Source organism: Pan troglodytes, chromosome 21, assembly GCF_028858775.2.
Source record: "Pan troglodytes isolate AG18354 chromosome 21, NHGRI_mPanTro3-v2.0_pri, whole genome shotgun sequence".
NCBI lineage: Eukaryota > Metazoa > Chordata > Mammalia > Primates > Hominidae > Pan > Pan troglodytes.
This window is the reverse complement of record NC_072419.2, coordinates 50,852,857-50,873,951: the sequence shown is the minus strand read 5'-3', so window position 1 is coordinate 50,873,951 and position 21,095 is coordinate 50,852,857. Positions and strand designations below refer to the sequence as shown.

The window sequence follows — 21,095 nt, the reverse complement described above, 5'->3', positions numbered from 1 at the left end:
GGGCAGTTGGGGACACCTCCATGGCTGCCCAAAGCCAAGGGCAGGGAGTGGGGCCCAGGCCTGTTCTGCTCCTTTCTTCCTATGTGGTCTTGGCAAGGCATCTTCTTGCCATCATAGGAAGGAGTTCCTTTCTGGTTCTGGTGTTCTATGATTTTTACAACATCCTGGGTACTACAAGTTGCCTGATCTTTCTGCTTCTCTGAACCAACGAGCAGGGCAGAACCTCTGAAGACGCCACTCCTCCAAGCCTTCGCCCTGTGGAGTCACCCCAACTCTGTGGGGCTGAGCAACATTTTTACATTTATTGCTTCCAAGAAGACCATGATCTCAATAGTCAGTTACTGATGCTCCTGAACCCTATGTGTCCATTTCTGCACACACGTATACCTCGGCATGGCCGCGTCACTTCTCTGATTATGTGCCCTGGCCAGGGGCCAGCACCCTTGCACATGGGCATGGTTGAATCTGAAACCCTCCTTCTGTGGCAACTTGTACTGAAAATCTGGTGCTCAATAAAGAAGCCCATGGCTGGTGGCATGCAGCAGGTGGCATGTAATTTGGTGGTCTTGGGCGGGCCGATGTGGGCAGGATGAGCATGGAGGGAGCTGGGTCAGCCTGCTCAGCAGCAGGGCCTGAGCCTAGGGGTGGCTGTGAATGCCAGGCCAGAGATCCCAATGCTGTGGGCCAAGAGGGGTCCAGAGGCTGTCCTCCTTCCAGAAGAAATAAGGCTTCTCTGGTTGTTGCTCAAACATTCCCTGAACTCTCAGCCCCTCCTAACTCTAGGTTTTAAGGAGTAAAGCTTCCTTTTGGGTTCCTGAAGCTGGCAGTTGGGGTGAGAGCAGATGAGATGGAAGAGGGCTCATCAGACACTGGCCTTGGAGGGTGCTGGCCTCTGCAGAACGCCAGCATCTTCTCAGAATCGTATGTTCTAGAGGCCTGGGGCAAGTCCGGCTAATTGTGGACTTGGGGAAAATAAGGCCCAACCCCTGTTTTTGCAAGGTTAAGGAGAAATAATCTTAAACCAGTCACACAAATCATCGGCATTTATTTCCTGGGTCCTAGGTGTCACTTATCCTGGTGGACAGGGCAGAGGTGGTCAGATCGTTTTGAGCCAAAATCCCTTCCCTAAAAATGGATCTGTGGAGCTCCATGAGGGAACCTCAGAGATGCACAATGACAGTTTAGCTAAAATGGCTTAAAAAATGTGAATTGATTGTCAGCTCTCTCCATATCTGCTGAAAAAAGGTTTAAAATTTTTAAAAAGTTTAAAAGTGTTTTCTAAAAAAGGGACAAGCAGGTCTGGACCCAGAAGATTGGGCTGGAGAGGAGGTGTTGGTGTTGGGACAGGGTCCCTGCCCGGGCCGCTCGTGAGAGGAGCGTTCCTGTGTGGGCTGCTCACTGTAGGGCAGGCCCCGCCCAAGTCCCGGCGCCAGCTCAATAAATAACATCTTGTGGTTACAGTGTCTTGAAAGTGTACCTGGGCACGGTGCGAAGGTGGTGGGAATGTGAAGCCTGTGGGTGTGGGCAGAGGGCTTTCCCGGAGTGGAGGCCACAGAGGCCTCTGGGGAGCCTTCTCAGTCTGGCCTGGTTTATCTGGGACATGGAGCTCAGAGAAGAGGCTGCTGGGCCAGTGCCAGGGTTCCCCCTCTGGGAGGGGACAGAAGGTCTCTCGTCCAGCCTTCTTGGACAAGGTCAGATTCAAGACGAGGTGGTCCCATCGCTGCTCTGGGGCTGGTTGCCAGCTTCCTTGTCTGGGGCGCTTCCCTCCACCTGTCCTTCTGGAGAGGAGAGAAAGAGGTTTTTCTTGGGCACATATACTCAAAGCACAGAAGGAGGTGTGAAAGGGCCCAGCCAAACTGATAGCAGTGGATATGCCCTGGGGAGCAAGACGAGCTGGACTGAGGTGGTGGTGGCCTATGGACTTTAGCCTGGTCTGTAACATCTTTTTACATGGAAATGCACATAGTGTTAGTATAATTAAGAGTCAATTAAGGGCCACTATGGATGGGTGCTTAAAGCATCAAGTGAAGGGCTCTTGAAGGTTGCTTTGTTTGTGCAGGTTCCCCAGAGGGAGAGGCCAGATGTTAAGTCCCCAGTGTGTCACAGGTGCTCAGCAAATGGCAGCTGTTCTGTTTGTTTGTTTTTTTTTAATTTTTGTATTTTTAGTAGAGACGGGGTTTCACCATGTTGGCCAGACTGGTCTCAAACTCCTGACCTCAGGTGATCTGCCTGCCTCAGCCTCCCAAAGTGCTGGGATTATAGGTGTGAGCCACCGTGCCCGGCCAATGTTCTTCTAAGAGAGTAAAGAGCACTGAACCAGGCCAGCTCAGGGAGCGCCAGGGTGTGGCCTGCATCAGGGTCTGTGGGGGCCAACCGTGCATCATGGGGTGTGTGTTGTACCTCCTTCTCAAATCCATCCTGTCAGACATCTTGGTGGGGTGAGGGGCAGCAGCAGGCTCACAGAGATGGAGCACCTCACCCAGGGGAGTCACGATACAAGCCAAGTCTCCTCACTTTCAGCTTCCCTTGAGCCCCCCTGTGCAAGGTGGGACAGGCAGCTCCTGCCACCCACTGGACCAGCAGTGCAGGGTGAGGGGAGTGCCAAACTCACACCCAGGCCCCAGTCTCCATGCTTTCCTCCTCAGGCTGCATGATAAACAGGTGTCTTTTCATAAGGTGCACCACGTGGGGCCTGGCATGTGGGCAGAGCTCAATAGGTGGTACATTCTTAAACCCCAGTGACACTGTGCAATGTTACTAGGTGCCCTACAAGCTCACTGAGGGCCTGAGTTCAAATCCAGCCCAACCAGACCACACCTTTTTATCCTTCAGGCTAAGCCCTTCACAGAACCAGGAGAATCACCACCCTATAGCAAGCTCCAGGGTCTGCAGATGGATGGGCACTTTCTCGTGCAACGCACACGGTAACATGGAGGTGTAACTAGGGTCATGATATGCACGAGAAAACCGAGGCCCAGCGAGGTGAGCTGATTTGCCTGGATCAAGGGTGGAGAGCCCTGCCTGCCACCAAGGCTAGTACCCCTTCTACCAAATTTAACCTCCTCCAATAAGCAGCATTCCTGAAGGTTTATAGAGGCCTGACATCAGCACTGCCTCACTGTGCCCCTGCGGCAAGCTAGGAAGTGGGTGGTAGCTCGGGACCCTATTCTGAGCCCGCTGCCTGGAAAGCCTGCTTTTATTCCCAGCGGGGTGGCGCCTGGAACTCTGTACTCCCCCTGCCTTGGGGAGTCGCTGGAGTGGGCGTGGCCCGCAGCCCCGCCTGTGAAACGGAACTGCTCCCTGCGGGCTTCCTGGAAGGCTCCTTGGCCAGTCACTCTTGCCTGGACGCCACCGTGAGTGTTTCCTTTCCTTCAGTGAGCACTGTTCTTTCCTCAGGCCCCCTTTTTAAATGTCAGTCACCCTGGCAGGTGAATGTCATGTAGCCAGAGGACCCATACTTTAGGGAATCTGAGTCAGGGAAAACAGGTGTTAGGAGGGCCTGGGCACATGGGCCAGCAGCTACAACTGCTGAGAGAGAGAGAGACAGAACAGAGCTCACCAGAGCTGAGGGTGAGGACACAGAAGCCTTGAGAGAGAGCCCACGGCAGCGTGCCCAGTGTGGCAGCTGGACATGCTGGTCATTCAGTCAGTCAATGAACAGCCATTGACTCGGTACCTCCATCATGTGCCAAACACCACCAGGCACCGAGGGCACAAGACACAGAGCCTGTGCTGGAGAAGCTCAGTCTAGAGCAGGGCCATTATGCTCAGTGGGTTCATGGAGGCAGCAGGGAGAAGAGGTGCCTCCCCGGTCTGGGAGGGGTACTGCGGTCAGGGAAGGCTTCTCAGCTGAGCAGATGCCTGGGTCTCTAAGAATGAAGAGAACCCAGCCAGGCAAGGGGAGGGAGGGGAGAAGCAAACAGAGGTGCAGCATGTGAAGGCCCACAGGGACTTCTGAGCGATCAAAGTACTTGACTATGGCTGGCGAGAGGATGAGAGTTGACACTGGAGAGGCGAGCAGGGTGAGCCTGTGGAGGTTCTGCCTGGGCCACGTGACAGAGGAGAATGAACAGATTATGGGACAGGGAAGGCTTTTGGGGTGGGGTTCCGTCGACAGGGTGCCGGGGGCTCTCTCTCAAGCCGGCCAGATTCTATGTTAACTCCCTGGGTGGCCCAGAGCAAGTCCTCCAACTTCTCTGGGCCCCAGTTCGTCCATCTGTAACATGAGAGGGCTGGGTCCAAGCCCCGGCAAAGTCTTCTCTGTTCTGTACTTTTGATTCACTTCTGGCCAGTGAGGGGCAAGAAGACTAGGGCTACCCAGGGAGGGGCAGGGCTGTGGCCCTCCGGACAGCCCACGGGGAGACAGATGCAGCCTGACGGCTGTGCTGTGAGCAGCACACACGGCCTCTGTGGCGCTGTGAGAGCAGGAGGGAAAGGCCTCAGCCGTGCAGGGGTCAGGGAAGCTTCCCAAGGAAATTCCCAGGCTGACTGTGGACTTGAGCCAAGGGGTTCTCTGGGGGAATGGAGGGGGTGGGGGTGTTCCAGCCAGTACTTGGGTGGGTGGACGCTGTTTCCTTTTGTCATTCGGTCTGTGGTTACCAAGCACCTGCTGTGTGCCAAACAGAACGCAAGGCCTCTGCCCTCCCGGCGCTCACATTTAGACCCCTGAGACTTTGTCAGAGAGTGATGAGGGTCATGTGATTGGGGAAGGCTGATCTAGCAGTCAGAGAAGGCCCCTTGGAGAGGCTTGACTGAGAAACAGACCAAAGGTAGATGTAGCTGGAGGGTGTCAGGGAGAGGAGTGGCACCGGGTGAGACTTGGGCAGGGCCCGGCCTACAGCAGGACTGCCCCAGGGCCATGTGACAAGCTTAGCTTCACTCAGTGAAGCCACTGGGGGATTTTTTTTTTTTTGGCAGAAGCATGATGGACAGAATGGTTTAAACGGGGTCTGCTGGCTGCTGCATAGAGCTGAACAGGAAGGGCGGAGATGGGTGTAGGGAGCGCAGGGAAGCCGGCCGCTATAGTCAGCCAGGTGTGAGCTGTGAGTGGCCAGAGCCAGGTACAGCTGTGGGGATAGCGAGAAGTGGAGGGACCTGGGCTAGGGGGCAGGGGGACAGGAAGAGTCCCGGATGCCTGTCCAGAAGAGTCCTTGGGGCCTGAGACTCAAACATCTTCCAACCTAGAGATTGCTGGACTCTGCCACTGACCATGGGGCAGGCCTGACTTAAATGTGGTTTCTTCTCTAAGAAAGTATGGGCAGTCTAGGACTTGGAGGCCAGCCGGGGCCCGGCAGAGGGCCTCTGGCATGCAGTAGTGCCAAGGACCTGCTGGCTCTAACCTGCCCCCTCGAGTGCCAGCTCGCCCATGTCTCCAGCCAGCTTCCTCACGCTCACAGCCTCTGAGTCTCCCTGGATGTCAGGGACTGCATTCCGACGGCCTGTCCGGTCACAGGAGATGAAGTCCGAGTAGGAGGACTCGACCTCCATCATGCCTGTCGCATCGCTCCTCAGGCCTGTGGGGACAGAAGGCAAGGGGGCAGAGGTAAGTCTAGATGCATTCTGCAGAGAGGACAGCTCCAGTTCCCCAGCACAGTGGCTTCTGTCAAAATGACAGTTATTGCCTCTTATTGAAAACAAAGCAAAAAGCACAGAAAAGTACAAAGAACAAAACAAGTCACTCATAATTCCACACCCAGACAACCACCATCAACATTTTAAAGAACATGGGCTCAGACTTTTCTTTAAATAAAATTATTGACAAACATGTACACACATTTATTAATACCATGCACCAGGCACTGGCACAGATACCACCATGAACAAACTGGCCATGGTCCCTGGCCTCACAGAGCTTACCATCTACTACAGGTGGCATAAAGTCGCCTCGTACCTAAGTCATGGCCTTGGTGCTCAAGGCTTCAAGGGAGAATGAAGGGTGCTGGAGTGATCACTGGGACCTGATCAAGGCTGGGGGTCACAAAGTGACATTTTAGCTGAGAACCAAGGAGGACGAGGCGTCATGCAGATGAAGAGTGAGGGAAGAGCACTACAGAGAGGGGAACGGCATGTGTGAAGGCTCTGAGGGAGGGAGGCATGAGGGCTTGGAAGGACAGAAAGAGCCAGCAGGCGGGAGCATGGCAGAAGAGGGACAATGACACCAAGGACACTGCTGAGGTAGGCAGGAGCCAGACCACATCTGGAACTTGGTTCCTGAGGGGCTTTAGGCAAGGCCATGAAGTAGCAGCCGTGCATTTTCAAAGCTGACTCTGGCGGCCGGGCACAGCAGTGCTGGGAAGGGGCAAGTTAGGAGGCTCCTGTGAAGTTCAGGTGCCAAGATGGTGGGTGGAGGAGGGGGCAGTGGGAAGGATTCTAGATATAACTTGGAAATCGAACCAACAAGAAGTAGTGTTGGATTGACAGGTAATTTAGGTTTCTGGTGTGAATAAGTAGGTGGACAGAAGTGTGGTTTGCTGACATATGGAAGAACAAAGGAGGAATATTTGAGGGCATAAAGTCCTATTTGGCCTATTCGGTAACTTTGAGATGCCTGTGAGCCCTCCAAGAGGAGAGGTAGGCTAGGTACATGGAACTAGGAGGCTGGAGCTCAGAAGAGAGGTGGAGTGGGGAGGAAAGATATGAAATTAGTAGTTCTAGATCAAGACCATCCTGGCTAACACAGTGAAACCCCATCTCTGCTAAAAATACAAAAAAATTAGCCGGGTGTGGTGGCGGGCGCCTGTAGTTCCAGCTACTCAGGAGGCTGAGGCAGGAGAATGGCATGAACCCGGGAGGCAGAACTTGCAGTGAGCCGAGATTGTGCCACTGCACTCCAGCCTGGGCGACAAAGCGAGACTCCATCTCGAAAAAAAGAAAAAAGAAATTAGTAGTTCTTACTACAGAGATAGCAGTTAACAGCCCTGGTGCTTGGTAACACAGTCTAGAGAAAGGAGAGAAGAGTGCCACATATATAAAGAAGAGCCACATACATTTAGAAATGATTTGGGACCATACCTTATGTTGTGTTTTGTAGCCTACTCTTTGGGACGCTTTAGAACATGTCACTAAGGCTCCCTCCACATGAATTTTGTGCCAGCATGCTTGGATGGGCCATGATTTACTCTAGGATGAGGCCTCCAGAAATGAACACAGAGGTACTTCCCTGTTTTCCACCGCCACACAGAGCACTGGGCCTTTATGAAAGTCTCTGTGCCCATCCCTAATTATTTCCTGACAGTATATCCCTAGAAGTAGAACTGCTGGGCTAAAGGGAAGGGTGAAATAATTTTTAGATTTTTGACACATTTCCCAGTTGCCTTCCCAAATGGCACAGTGGTATTCGTGATGACAAAAAATTGGCAGAAAGACTTATAAAGTCAATACTGTTTTTATTTATATTCCCACCAGTAGCACAGAAGATTGTCCATTTATGTACTCTTGGCAACAAGAAGTACTGCTACTATATTAACAAAAGGTTAATTTGCGAAGGGGATACTAGTATCTCTCATTGAGCACCTATGGTTTTCTGAAGGCAATTAGATAGCAGTCATTGCACGGACTCTGGCTACCTCGCAGACCTGAATTAGTAAGTGGGAGGGGTGGTCTAAGCACTGGCCTGACTTTAGGAGTTCATAGTCCAGTGGGGTGGGACCATGGGCCCACCCAGCAAATCCTAGTTCTAGACCCACTCAGGCAAATGCCCAATGTTTTCTATAGTGTGAGGATGTTTACTGCACCTGGTCAGTAATAGCAGCCTATAGGAAACCACCCAAATGTCCACCAGGAGGTTAGGCATCGCGTGAATTATGAAGTATTTATAAAAAAGAAATGTGCCATACAGCCACTATGGAAAACAGTATGGAGGGTTCCTGAGAAAATTAAAAACAGTACCATATGACCCAACAATCCCACTACTAGGTATATATCCAAAGAACTGACATTGGTATGTCAAGAAGACATCTGACCTCCTATGTTTACTGCAGCACTATTTATAATAGCCAAGATATGGAATCAACCCAAATGTCCAACATGATTGAATGGATACAGAAACTGTATATATTCACAAAGGAATACTATTCAGCCATAAAAAAGAATGAAATCTTGTTATTTGGGACAACACGGATAAACCTGGAGGACATAATGTTAAGTGAAATAAGCCAGACACAGAAACACAAATACTGCATGATTTTATGCATACATGGAATCTTAAAAAAAAAAATTTGTTATTGGCTAGGCACAGTGGCTCACGCCTGTAATCCCAGCACTTTGGGAGGCCGAGGCGGGTGGATCACTAGGTCAGGAGATTGAGACCATCCTGGCTAACATGGTGAAACCCCGTCTCTACTAAAAAAACAAACAAAAAATTAGCCAGGCGTAGTGGCAGGCGCCTGTAGTCCCAGCTACTCGGGAGGCTGAGGCAGGAGAATGGTGTGAACCCAGGAGGCGGAGCTTGCAGTGAGCCGAGATCATGACACTGCACTCTAGCCTAGGCGACAGAGCAAAACTCTGTCAAAAAAAAAAAAAAAGTTGATATAGAAGGAGAGAATACAACAGTGGTTACCAGAGACTGGGGAGGGGAGAGGAGAGGAAAGGATGGAAAGCTGGTCAATGGGTACATAGTTACAATTAGATAGGAGCAGTAAGTTCCTGTTCTATTGTACAGTATGGTGATGGTTAACAATAAGGCATTCTAGGCCGGGTGCGGTGGCTCATGCCTATAATCCCAGCACTTTGGGAGGCCGAGGCGGGTAGTTCACCTGAGGTCAGAAGTTCGAGACTGGGCTGGCCAACATGGTGAAACGTCGCCTCTACTAAAAATACAAAATTAGTCCGGTGTGGCAGCACACGCCTGTAGTCCCAGTTACTCTGGAGGCTGAGACAGGAGAATCGCTTGAACCCATGAGGCGGAGATTGCCGTGAGCTGAGATCACGCCACTGCACTCCACCCTGGGCAACACAGAGCGAGACTTCGTCTCAAAAAAAAAAAAAAAAAAAAAAAGGGCATTCTATATTACAAAATAACTAGAGAAGCTTTTGAATATTCTCATCACAAAGAAAGAAATGCATGAGATGATGGATATGCTAACTGCCCTGATCTGATTATTATACAACATATATGTATCAAAACATCAAGTTGCACCCCACAAATATATACAATGACATGTCAGTAAAAAAAAAAATAATAAAGAAATGTGCCAGATGGGCCTGTACTGACATAGGACAATGTCTGAGATCAACTGGCAACTGAAAAACAGAGGATGCAAAACAACACCTCAAATAAAACCCAGTTCCTGTGGGGAAAGATAGCAGACATATGAAAAAAAAATCTGAAAAAACATCTATCAACCCTGTCAACTGTGGTTCTTTGTGATTAAGGGGAACTTTCGTTTTCTAAGTCTATATTTTTTCAATGGTTGAAGTTTTTATAAACCCAAATTATTGTGCAATGCTTTTAGAAGGTAGCTGACATTGGCAGAAGTGCCCAGAAGGCACCCAGGGTGGGGTTGAGCCAGTAAGTGCTGCAGGTGTGTGTGTGTGTGTGTGTGTGTGTGTGTGTGAGAGAGAGAGAGAGAGAGAGAGGAGGGAGAGAGAGAGAGAGAAGAGAGAGAGAGAAAGAGAGAGAGAGACAGAGAAAGAGAGAGACAGAGAAGAGGATCAGTATGGAGGGCAAGGCCCACATCCCCCCACAACACCTAGCTCAGAAGAAACACCTAAAGAATGAATTAGGGGCCCTCAAAGATCAGACAGGTGAGACAGGGAGGTGTCCTATGGTAGAAAGAGCAAAGAATGAGACACGTGACCTTAAACCCAAGCTCTGCCACCTAACCCTGGGCAAGACCCTGCCTTTCTTGGGGCCTTCATTTCCCCTGTGTAAAATAGAGGAGGGCCAGGACACTGTCCACGGCAATTCCCCCCGGCTACAGCAGATGGCGCACCCTACCTATCTTCCTAGCAGCCTTGCGCGCTGCCCTAGTCACGCTCTGGCTCCTCCTTGGCTAAAAGAATTCCCGGAAGTTCCAGAGGTGGCTCCTTCTACAGGTCACGGAGGTTCACTCCTGCCCTCTGCCTCTGGGGAAACCGCTCAATGCTTCAGGACAGGAAAATGGCTTATGATAATAACAGTAATAACAGAGGATAAAAATGATGCTGACAATTCCTACGATAAGGAAAGGTACCATGGCCCAGGTGCCTGTGTTTTCACACACATCACGCACTCAGTGGCCACAGCTGCCCTCTGAGGTGAGTGAGGCCGGTTTACAGCCACGGCTCAGAAGGGCCTCAGCCCCACCTGAAACCCGCTGCTCTGGAAAATGACAAACCCCGAGCAGGCCACACTGGCTCCCGGAGCCTCTGAGTCCTCGGCTCTTCCTCAGTTAGAATGTCAGCTCCACGGGAACAGGAATTTGGTCTGGATTTTTCCCATGTCCAGCTGAAACCTAATCCTGGCAGCTGAGCCAACAGGTTCTGGCCGCTGCATTCCCTGATTCTCATCCAGCACCTGGTAAAGAGCAGGCGCTCCATGCACACTCGCTGGATTTCACCCTCGGGCCTCTGAAGGAGAGGGAGTTTGTGTCTATCCCTCTTCTCCCCTGCTGCCCGCCTGTCCTCTGTGGGGAGGAGCAGCAGTTCCTTCTTGGGACTGTTGAGAAGGGCCTCCGTGCACCGTGGAGTGCTGTGCAGGTGTTCCTGTCCTAGGACCTGACACCATGGGGTGGAATTACAGGCTCCATCTGAAAGGCCAGCTTCATGCTGGAACGTCTCCTGGGGCTTTGATCTCACAATGCCATCTGATGTTACAAGCTGCCCAGTGCAGGCCACTGGCCCTCGGGACACAGAGACAGCAAATGCCACACTCAAAGACCAATCCTAGAAAACATCAACTGGGCCAACATGCTCTGGCTACCATATCCCCTCAGGGAACAGCAACTCCAAAGACGGCTCTGGGGAGCTCTCCAATCGAAAGCAGAAACACATCGTTTCATTTTTCTCCCATATTTATATTCGTCACTCACCCTCTCCTCTTTACAGTCAACAGCAAATGGGGAAATAAAGAATCCTCAGAGTTGGAAATCCTGTCAGAAAATGGTCATTCTCAAACCCTGTTAATGAGAGTGTAAACTTCCAAGACCTCCTTGGGCAGTGACTTGACAGTGTGTATCCAGAAACCTCAACTTTTTCCATATCTTTTAGCTACTAAATCAGTTTATAATAATCTATTCTAAGAAAATAATCCAAGATCTACATGAAGATAAAATGTACAAAGATGTTCATCATAGTATTATTATTATTTTTTTTTTTTGAGACAGGGTCTTGCTGTGTCACACAGGCTGGAGTGCAGTGGTACAATCATGGCTCACTGTAGCCTCAACTTCCTGGGCTCAAGCAATCCTGTTGCCTCAGCCTCCTGAGTAGCTGGGACTATTCCATGTCTGGCTCATTTTTTTTCAGGGATGGGAATCTCATTATGTTAACCAAGGTGGTCTCAAACTCGTGGTCTCAAACTCCTGGGCTCAAGTTATCCTCCTGCCTCGGACTTCCAAAGTGTTGGGATTACAGGCCTAAGCCACTGCGCCTGGCCCACAGTATTATTTATAATAGCAGGAAACTAAAGACACCAAAATGAGTTCCTAAATGGATGTGTCACATGTCCGAAACGGACAATGGAGAATTATTAATATATACATACTTAACTAATTTCTATCTAAATGAAATACCATTCAGGCATTAAAATGATGTTTGTGAATATTTTTTAAAGACATGGCAAAATGTTCACATATAGTTAAATGAAAAAGAATACCAGTGATATAATTACATACATTAATATTTTTATAAGTGATTTTAAAATGTTATATTTCCTTTTTATAGTGAACACATTCACTTCATCTTAAAATTACTTAATTTTAGATTATGTGTGCATGTAGTCTAAAACTCAAAAGGTCCAAAAGGACAGAGATAAAGAGCTTAGTCTCCTTCCCATCCGATCCAGACACCCTCCCCAAGGCAAGCACGTTTTGGTGTCCTTCCAGACAAAATTTATGCAATATATATGTTCCCCCTTTTTCTCCTTCCCTTCCTTTTTCCTTTATTTAAAACAAAATTTTGGCCGGGCATGGTGGCTCACGCCTGTAATCCCAGAACTTTGGGAGGCCGAGGGGGCGGGTGGATCACGAGGTCAAGAGATCGAGACCATCCTGGCCAACGTGGCGAAACCCCGTCTCTACTAAAAATGCAAAAAATTAGCTGGGCGTGGTAGTGGGCGCCTGTAGTCCCAGCTACTCGGGAGGCTGAGGCAGGAGAATGGCGTGAACCCAGGAGGTGGAGCTTGCAGTGAGCCGAGATCGTGCCACTGCACTCCAGCCTGGGTGACAGAGCGAGACTCCGTCTCAAAAAAAAAAAAAAAAAATTTATTTTCCATCTTGCCTTTTTTTCATTTAAAAATGTGTCTTGGCTTTGGGAGGCTGAGGTGGGTGGATCACTTGAGGTCAGGAGTTCAAGACTAGCCTGGCCAACATGGTGAAACCCCATCTCTACTAAAAATACAAAAATTAGCTGGGTGTGGTGGTGCGTGCCTGTAGTCCCAGCTACTCAGGAGGCTGAGGCAGGAGAATTGCTCAAACCCGAGAGGCAGAGGCTGCAGTGAGCCGGGATTGCGCCACTGCACTCCAGCCTGGGTGACAAAGTGAGACTCTATTTCAAAAAAAATATATATATATATACACACACATACACACACACACACACACACACACACACACCCCTTGGAAACAACTGTAGATCACTCTGAAGCCACTGCAGCACTGATTACATCAACACACTGAAAACAAACCCAAAGTAATAACTAAATTGTTCCTTTTATTGTCTGCATGATACTCTGTCGTCTCACTGTTGTAGATTGATTTAATTACTTCCCTATTGATGGACCTGAGGATTGTTTCCATAAAAGTGGAATTGCCACCTCAAAGGATCTGTGACTTTTTTATTATAACAGGTATTGCCAAATTCTCCCCACAGAAGTTAGTTCCTGTCTCTCAGTCCGTTTTTGTGCTGCTACAACAAAATATCTGAGTCTCAGTAATTTCTAAAGAACAGAAATTTATTTCACACAGTTCTGGAGGCTGGGAAGTCCAAGATCAAGGCACCAGCCTGTGGTGAGGCCTGCTCTCTGCTTCCAAGAGGGCACCTTGAACACTGTGTTCTCACAGAGCAAATGGGAGAAAGGCAAAAAGGGGCAAACTCACTCCCTCAAGCCCATTTATTTATTTATTTGACGGAGTCTCGTTCTGTCGCCCATGCTGGAATGCAGTGGCATGGTCTCGGCTCACTGCAACCTCCTCCTCCCGGATTCAAGTGATTCTCCTGCCTCAGCCTCCCAAGTAGCTGGGCTTACAGGTGTGCACCACCACGCCCAGCTAATTTTTATATTTTTGGGAGAGATGAGGTTTCACCATGTTGGCCAGGCTGGTCTTGAACTCCTGACCTCGGGTGATCCAGCCGCCTCAGCCTCCCAAAGTGCTGAGATTACAAGCGTGAACCACCATGCCTGGCCTCAAGCCCTTTTATAAAAGGTGCCTAATCCCATTCACAAGGAAGGAGCCCTCATGACCTAATCACCTCTTAAAGGCCCTACCTCTTAATATTATCACATTGGTATTTTGGAGGGAACACATTCAAACCATAGCAATCCCCAGTAGGTATATCAGGTGAGCACTTTCCTTCACCACAGTCTTCTTAATGCTGTTTTGTTCCTAATCTAAAAGGTGGTTTTAAAACCAGTGCCTGATTGTTTTAGTTCCTACTGCTCCTAGGAGTGACCCTGAGCATCTTCCCACTTGCATCTCCTTTTCTGTTTACTGTTTCTTCAAATTCTTTTGCCCATTTCTAATGGATTTTAGGTCTTTTTCTTATTGATTTGTAGGAGTTCTTAATATATTAAGGCAATTAGTCTTTTGTCTAATTAGGAGTTACTAGTATTTTTTACTTGTCATTTGTACTTTGACTTTATTTTCGGCACTTCTCCCCACATACGTATTTTTTATATTCATTAGTAAAATTTATCTTTATTTTATTTTATGGTTTCTGGGCTTTGTAACATAATTAGAAATGTCTTCCCCACTCTAAGATTAGTAAAGGAATCCCTTTGTTTATTTCTGGTACTTTGTTTTTTGAGACAGGGTCTGGAGTCACCCAGGCTGGAGTGCAGTGGTGCCAGCCTAGCTCACAGCAACCTTGAACTCCTGGGCTCGAGAGATCCTCCTAGCTTAGCTTCCTGAGTAGCTGGGACTACAGGTGCATGCTAATGTGCCCAGCTAATTCTTTTTTTTTAAGAGATGGGGTCTCACTATGTTGCCCAGGCTGGTTTTGAACTCCTGGGCTCAAGTGATACTCCTGCCTGAGCCTCCCAAACTGCTGGGATTACAGGTGTGAGCCACCACGCCTGGCCTCTCTAGTACTTTTATGGCTTCCCTTTTCACATTTAAATCTTTGATCTAGAATTTATCTGTAATAAGGTATGAATTAGCGAGCCAGCCACCTTAATTTTTTCTACCTATCTGAAATCATTTGTGGAGTAATCCATCATTTCCTCATTGATGTAAAAAGCTATCATTGTTACATACAAAACTGTGTACTGGGGTCTGTTTCTGAATCTTTTTTTTTTTTTTTTTTTTTTGAGATGGAGTCTCGCTCTGTTGCCCAGGCTGGAGTGCAGTGGTGCGATCTGGGCTCACTGCAAGCTCCGCCTCCTGGGTTCACGCCATTCTCCTGCCTCAGCCTCCTGAGTAGCTGGGACTCAGGCTCCTGCTACCACACCCGGCTAATTTTTTGTATTTTGTTCAGTAGAGACGGGGTTTCACCGTGTCAGCCAGGATGGTCTCATTCTCCTGACCTCGTGATCCGCCCGTCTCGGCCTCCCAAAGTGCTGGGATTACAGGCGTGAGCCACCGCACCTGGCCTGTTTCTGAATCTTTTAATCCTTCCAGCTGATCTGTCTACTCATGTACTAGTATCATGTTGGAGGATGGTTTTCTTCTCATAGCTCAAATCTTTTTTGACTTTAGATTTTTTTTTTCTGGCTGTTTTTGCTGGTCTATGTTTTCTTATAAACTTAATAGTCATTTAACTTGTCCCCCAATTTATCTTGTATTTATCAGGACTGCATTAAATATACATAGTAATATCTGGTACCTGAATGTAGATAGAAATCACATTTTTATGATATTGAGTCTTCTTTCTTTCACAATTCCTCTCCCACAAGGTCAGGCACTCAGACTTCCCTTTTGTTCCTCTGTGTACTCCAAAGGGCTGGCCCAGCGCCTGGCATAGGCTGGTGCTTGACTTTACTTACGGAATGAATGATGAATTATTGCATGAGTTCTACTTCTGATATGCAAGGTAATTGCCTTCCACACATTCTCTCATGTAACCCTAAACACAACGAGTAGGCACGATTCTAATCCTCATTTTAGAAATGAGGAAACTAAGGCTCAGGCAGTAAAGCAACTGCCTTCAACTTCTTAGAATGCTCTTTTACATTCTCCTAGTCCAACACCTTGACTACTTGTATATCTCCTTAATTCCATCCTTTACTCTCTTCTAATGTTTCTCTAATTGTTCTACACGTCTCGTTCTCTCTCATGACATCATCTTCCATTCATTTCAATGTCGATCCCCTCATTGCTGAGCTGCAGACATCTAGATGAATCCTCCCGGAGGATATCAACAAAATTATGCTCTCCCTCCTCCAGGACTCTCTCTCATTCATTCCCTTAGTCAGGAGCCACCTCCACAATCAATTATGCAAGTCAAAAACCTATTACCCGTAACTCATGCCTGACTTCTTCCTCTCTTTAAGAAGGCATCCTGCACCTTAAAGCTCAATTACCCAGGTTCAATTATTTTCTCTCTTCAGGTCCATCTTCCCATTTTCTCCACGCAGTAATCATGGCCTCAGTTACGCTTCATCATCTCTATCCAGTCTATTACAACCTTCCCCAACTGGCTTTTCTGCCCCCAGTCTTCTCACTTATTCCTCACCACCCCCACCCCCAATTCATCCTCAAGCCCTCTGTCCTCTACTTCAAGAGGGACATTCCCCAACATCAGTTGGCTCATCCTCATGCTCAGTTCAGAAACCTTCAATGATTAAAAAGAATCAGGCCAATCCATTTATGTATATTGACATGGAAGGATGTTCTCAATATATGATTACTAATATGCCCTAACACATGGGTCTACAGTCTTTTCTCTCCTGAGTTCTAAACCTTTACTTCCAACAGCCCATGACCTATCTCCAGCAGGGAGACGGCTTTGATTCATTCAGGACCATCACAGGGCAAATACCTGTTCAATTAATGAAAAGTTGTTGTAGAATCTAACCGAAAGACATCCCAGAGCTCATCTAGACAAGCCTCTCATCAACAGCTGTGGAAACGGAGGCTCAGAAAGGGCAAGGGACTTGCCCAGGGTTCTTGATCTAGCGGTCCTAACTCCCGGTCCAGAGCTCTTTTCCCCACATCACACTGCCCCCTTGGGAGTCCCTGATGACATTACAAATCTCTGAGGGGAATGGGTGGCAGGGTAGAAGGCATCTAGGGTGCTCGTCCAGCCCAGCTTTGTTGTTTACCAGCTGTGAGGCCGTGCACAACTCCCCTCACCTCAGCAAAGCGGGGCTAACAGTCACACCCTGCAGCTCAGGGGGCTGTTATGAAGATTCAATAAGATGATGATGCAAAAAGTGTAGTAAGTGATGGGGAATGTAAGTGGAATGCAATTAATAAATGATTAGGATGGTTCATCTGGGGGCTGAGTTAGTAAAACCTGCCTTTGGACATTTCATTCAGCTCCTTTGTTTTTACTCTGTTTAACGGTGCTACAGAAGATTAAAACTTCCTTCTTTGGTGCTTTATGGTGTTGTGTGGTAAGAATATAAATTCCCCAGAAGTGGTGACCCTGGCTGGTGTGTTTACTGTTACGTCCAGAAGGCCCTGCACATACTTGAAGCTCAATGAATAGTTGATGAACAAGTGAATAATAGAAGATGTTCTAGATTACAGGGAAAGAAGAGCAAAGAAGGTGCAGCCCTGCATCATAACAGTGGCTGAAGATCTGGTTCAATTCCCGCGCAATAGGGTGACCCTTGATGAGTCCCCTTCTCTCTCTCAGCTTCCTTTCCCACCATCTAAATAATGAAGTTTGAAATATGATCTCCAAGTCTTCCAGTCTTTTTTTTTTTTTTTTTTGAGATGGAGTCTTACTCTGTCGCCCAGGTTGGAGCGCAGTGGCATGATCTCCGCTCACTGCAACCTCCACCTCCCCGGTTCAAGTGCTTTTCCTGCCTCAGCCTCCCAAGTAGCTGGGATTACAGGCATGAACCAACATACCCGGCTAATTTTTTTTTTTTTTGTATTTTTAATAGAGATGGGGTTTCACCATGTTGGCCAGGTTAATCTTGAACTCCTGACCTCAAGTGATCCACCTGCCTCGGCCTCCCAAAGTGCTGGGATTACAGGCATGAGCCACCGCACCTGGCCTCCAAGTCTTCCAGTCTTGATATTTCATTTATTCATTCAATGTACTGAGCAACTTCTATATGCCAGGCACTGTGCCGGGCATAGGGTATATGCTGGAAACTAAAAAAGATATTTATAATGTGTAAAGAGAAAAAGGCACTGCACAAGTAAATGAATCTTATCACAGATTATGGTATGTGCTATGGGAGAAGAGGAGAGGGTTCTCTGCATGTGGATCATTCAGTTAATGGCTGTATGATCAGGAAAGGCCTCTCTGAGGAGGTGGTTTTTGCTGAAATCTACAGAAAAGTTGGATAGAGAGGGACCCAGAGAGCCAACAGGCAATTTGAGTCTAAAAACAATCTAGAATCTCCTAGCTCAGCCTAAGCCCTACCGGGTGCTAAAGAATGAAGCTCTTTCTTTTCCTCATCCTCAGGAGGTTTTGGTATCTTGTGGGATCTGGATGATTGCCAAACATGTGATTGACCTTGAATGCCCAGGACAAAGGGTGAAGCCCTTATACTCTGTCCCCAGACCTTTTGGGGCCCTGGGGTCAGAGGTTACAGTGCCTGCAGGTACCTGCTCTGGGCATTTCCCCACAGGAAGCCACTTCTCCCGTGGGTTTCTAATACTCCCCCCAGCTTTGTAAACTGAAGAGGCCCCAGGCTCTGCCAAGAGCTACATGGTCTGTTCCAAGTCTGCAGCTATTAGTCCTCATTGCTCAGGCAGATTCCATTACAAGCTCCAAATTGTTTTCCAAATATACTAGAAAGGTCATTTCCTGTTTTTTTTCTTTTTCAAAAATTCAATATTTGCAGAAACCATACAAAAAGCAAACAGACTTTTGCAGAAGACATGAAGCACAGAAGTGGGACCTGGTCTTATAGGAGAAGTTTTATCAGGGGTGGGCAAAATGCTCTCTAAGGCTTCTCTGAGGGACAAAAGGGCCGTGGAAACAGAAATGCCAGGGCCTACTGAACAGGCATTCATCAAATTTCAAGGGTAGCGGCTTCTCTCTGTGATGGAAAGCCAGAAAAGAGAGGCACTGAGGCCAACAGAAAACTCAGAGCCCCAAAATGAGAACATTCCAAGAACCTGGGAAAAGGGAGGGCTGCCGGTTCTATCCATGTGTGGCCTGCCTGGGGCTGGCTGCAAAGCCCTACCCAGCGCCTTGGGGCACATCCAGCACAAGGTCACCAGAGAGAAGCCTGTCGCCTGCCTGGGCAGTGCCCGTTGCCATTCAAAGAGTGGCCCTGGGTGAGGCTTTGTTTGGAGGCAGAGAGGCTGGGCCTTGGCCTCTGCACCTGCCAGGCCTAGACCCAAGCAGGCCTGGATGCAGGCAGTGATAGGAAGGGAAGGTCAAGATGCTCAAGTCAGACAAGGTCCTGAGTGACTTCTACGGTGCCTATCCCCAGGGACACCTTTCTGTCCTCCTCTTCCAACTCATTTCTTCCCGGACCATTCTCTTCATGGGACTTCCAGACACCACACCCTTTGGGCCTCCCTCCAACCAGTCTGCACAGGCACCTGCTACTGCCGGGACCTTTGTGTTAGGACGCCAGTCTCTTCTGTTTGCTCCTGAGGGGCTCTTATCCTTTCTCGAAATAATCTATGTTGGTGACCTTCAAAGAGCTGCAACCCTCTCTTAAGAGTTCTAGATTTGTGACTCAGCCTATTGAGCGTGTCATTTGGCTATCCCACCAGCACTGCAAGCTTCAGACGTCAAGTCACCAGCCTGCTCGCCATGGCCTTCCCAACTGAGCAAGGGCACCACCATCTGCTCAGCTGGAAACCCGAGACCATCCCTGACCTCGCTTCTTCTTCACCACCCATGGACAATTCTTTACCAAGTCCTGTCATTTCTTTTTTTTTTTTTTTTTTTTTTTTATGTTTTTGTAGAGACAGGGTCTTACGATGCTGCCCAGCCTAGTCTTAAATTCCTGGCCTCAAGCAATCCTCCCACCTTGGCCTCCCAAAGAGCTGGGATTACAGGCATGAGCAACAGTGCCCAGCCTGGTCCTTTTGCTTCTACCTGCAAAACAGAGCTTGAATCTGCTGACCTCTCTCCTCCACATGCACCACCCAGGCTCCGGGATGTCTCACCAGGACTCTCAGCAGAGATCCTGACCAGAGTCCTGTGTCTCTCTCACCCCTAGCCCAGGGTCTATTTTTTATATGGCAGGCAGGGTAACGTTCTCAAAATGGAAATTGGATCACTGGAATTTCCCTGCTTCGTTCAACCTCTGATGCTTTTCTATTTCACATCTAGTGAAATCCACTCTCCTGATGCCAGTCCCTGAAGCCCTGCATTGACCTGGCCCTGCCTGCCTCTGCAGATGAGCCTTTGTCTCATTTCTGCTCTCTTCTTGGTCCATTTTGCTCTGGTCACACTGGGCCTCTCTTTAAATCCTCAAACCTCATTTAATTCCTGACCTCAAAGCCTTTACTAGACTATTTCCTCTGTGTACAACATTCTCTGTAACCCTGCTCCCTATAGAGCCTCCTAAGTGGATAAATGGATTCCTGGCCTTGGTTTTTCAAATGTTCTTGCTCTAGGACCTGACATGGGGCTCCTGTAGGGCACAAAGCCTCCTGAGTTCCTCTGCCCCCAACTATTGCATGTCAGGAAAGCCCTGGCAGAGCTGCCAGGAGGGTAATGTGGTGTGGTGGACGCCACGAGGACTTCAGAGTCTCAGCTGCTGTCCCTACAGTGGCACATGATGCTGGGCACCTCACCTGACTGCAGACACCCCCTCTATAAAATGGGAGGGCTCACACTTGTCTTAAAAAGTGGCTGTGGGGATTAATTGGAGCCAACAGTTATACAGTTTTTTTGTTTTTTGTTTTTTGTTTTTTTGAGACAGAATCTCGCTCTGTCACTAGGCTGGAGTGCAGCAGCACGATCTTGGCTCACTGCAACCTCTGCCTCCCAGGTTCAAGCGATTCTCCTGCCTCAGCCTCCCAAGTAGCTGGGACTATAGGCGTGCGCCACCATGCCCAGCTAATTTTTGTACTTTTAGTAGAGACAGGGTTTCACCATGTTGGCCAGGATGGTCTCGATCTCTTGACCTCGTGATCCGCCCGCCTCAGCCTCCTAAAGTGCTGGGACTGCAGGCTTGAGCCACGGTGCCTGGCCTGTTATACAGTTCTTTCTTACTGCACGCCAGACTGTGCTAAGCATCTTACAAGCATTTAATTTTATAGCAACTCTATGACAGAAAGTATCATTATCCCATAGTACAAAAGAGGCAGCTGAAACTCAGCAAGGTTAGGGAGCTTGGAGCCAGATGGAGCCTGTGCTATTAGGCTATAAAGCAGGGGAGTGAATTAGTATTATGCCTGGCATGTAGTATGAAAAGTACCCATTCCCTTTTCTGACCTTCTTTTTCCCCTGCCCCCAGCTTCATAATAAGGCATTTCTTAAGGAAGGGCAAGAAAGTAAGCAAGTCCCTGGAAAACATTCTACAAGGCTGTCTAAAACATACACCCAGATGCATTTTACCCATGCTTAAGCAACATCCTGTTTTGGATATTCAGCTGGATACAAACCTTCAGAATCTTTTCAGTGATGTTGGGTTGACTCTCTTGATT

The 21,095-nt window shown here is 48.4% G+C and overlaps 2 protein-coding genes across 20 annotated transcripts in view; one reads left to right on the top strand and one right to left on the bottom strand.

Moving 5' to 3' along the window:
- The window catches only part of ADA (adenosine deaminase), a 32,797-nt gene extending 32,256 nt beyond the window's left edge, over window positions 1–541 (top strand). For 7 of the 14 annotated variants that reach the window (XM_063802984.1, XM_063802987.1, XM_063802986.1 and 4 more), the window contains one exon: window positions 216–541. In XM_063802984.1, coding sequence (XP_063659054.1) covers window positions 216–229 — 14 coding nt within the window. In that variant the 3' untranslated portion in view covers window positions 230–541. Of the gene's footprint in view, window positions 1–117 lie in introns of all 14 variants that reach the window. The other 7 variants (XM_063802983.1, XM_063802985.1, XM_054674350.2 and 4 more) reach the window with 1 other exon arrangement.
- A 484-nt stretch (window positions 542–1,025) lies between these two features.
- PKIG (cAMP-dependent protein kinase inhibitor gamma) overlaps window positions 1,026–21,095 on the bottom strand; it is an 88,339-nt gene continuing 68,269 nt past the window's right edge. For all 6 annotated transcript variants that reach the window (XM_016937971.4, XM_016937972.4, XM_016937968.4 and 3 more), the window contains 2 exons: window positions 5,340–5,513; window positions 1,026–1,778 (listed from right to left, as the gene is read on the bottom strand). In XM_016937971.4, coding sequence (XP_016793460.1) covers window positions 1,699–1,778; window positions 5,340–5,490 — 231 coding nt within the window. In that variant the 5' untranslated portion in view covers window positions 5,491–5,513 and the 3' untranslated portion in view covers window positions 1,026–1,698. The remainder of the gene's footprint in view (window positions 1,779–5,339; window positions 5,514–21,095) is intronic.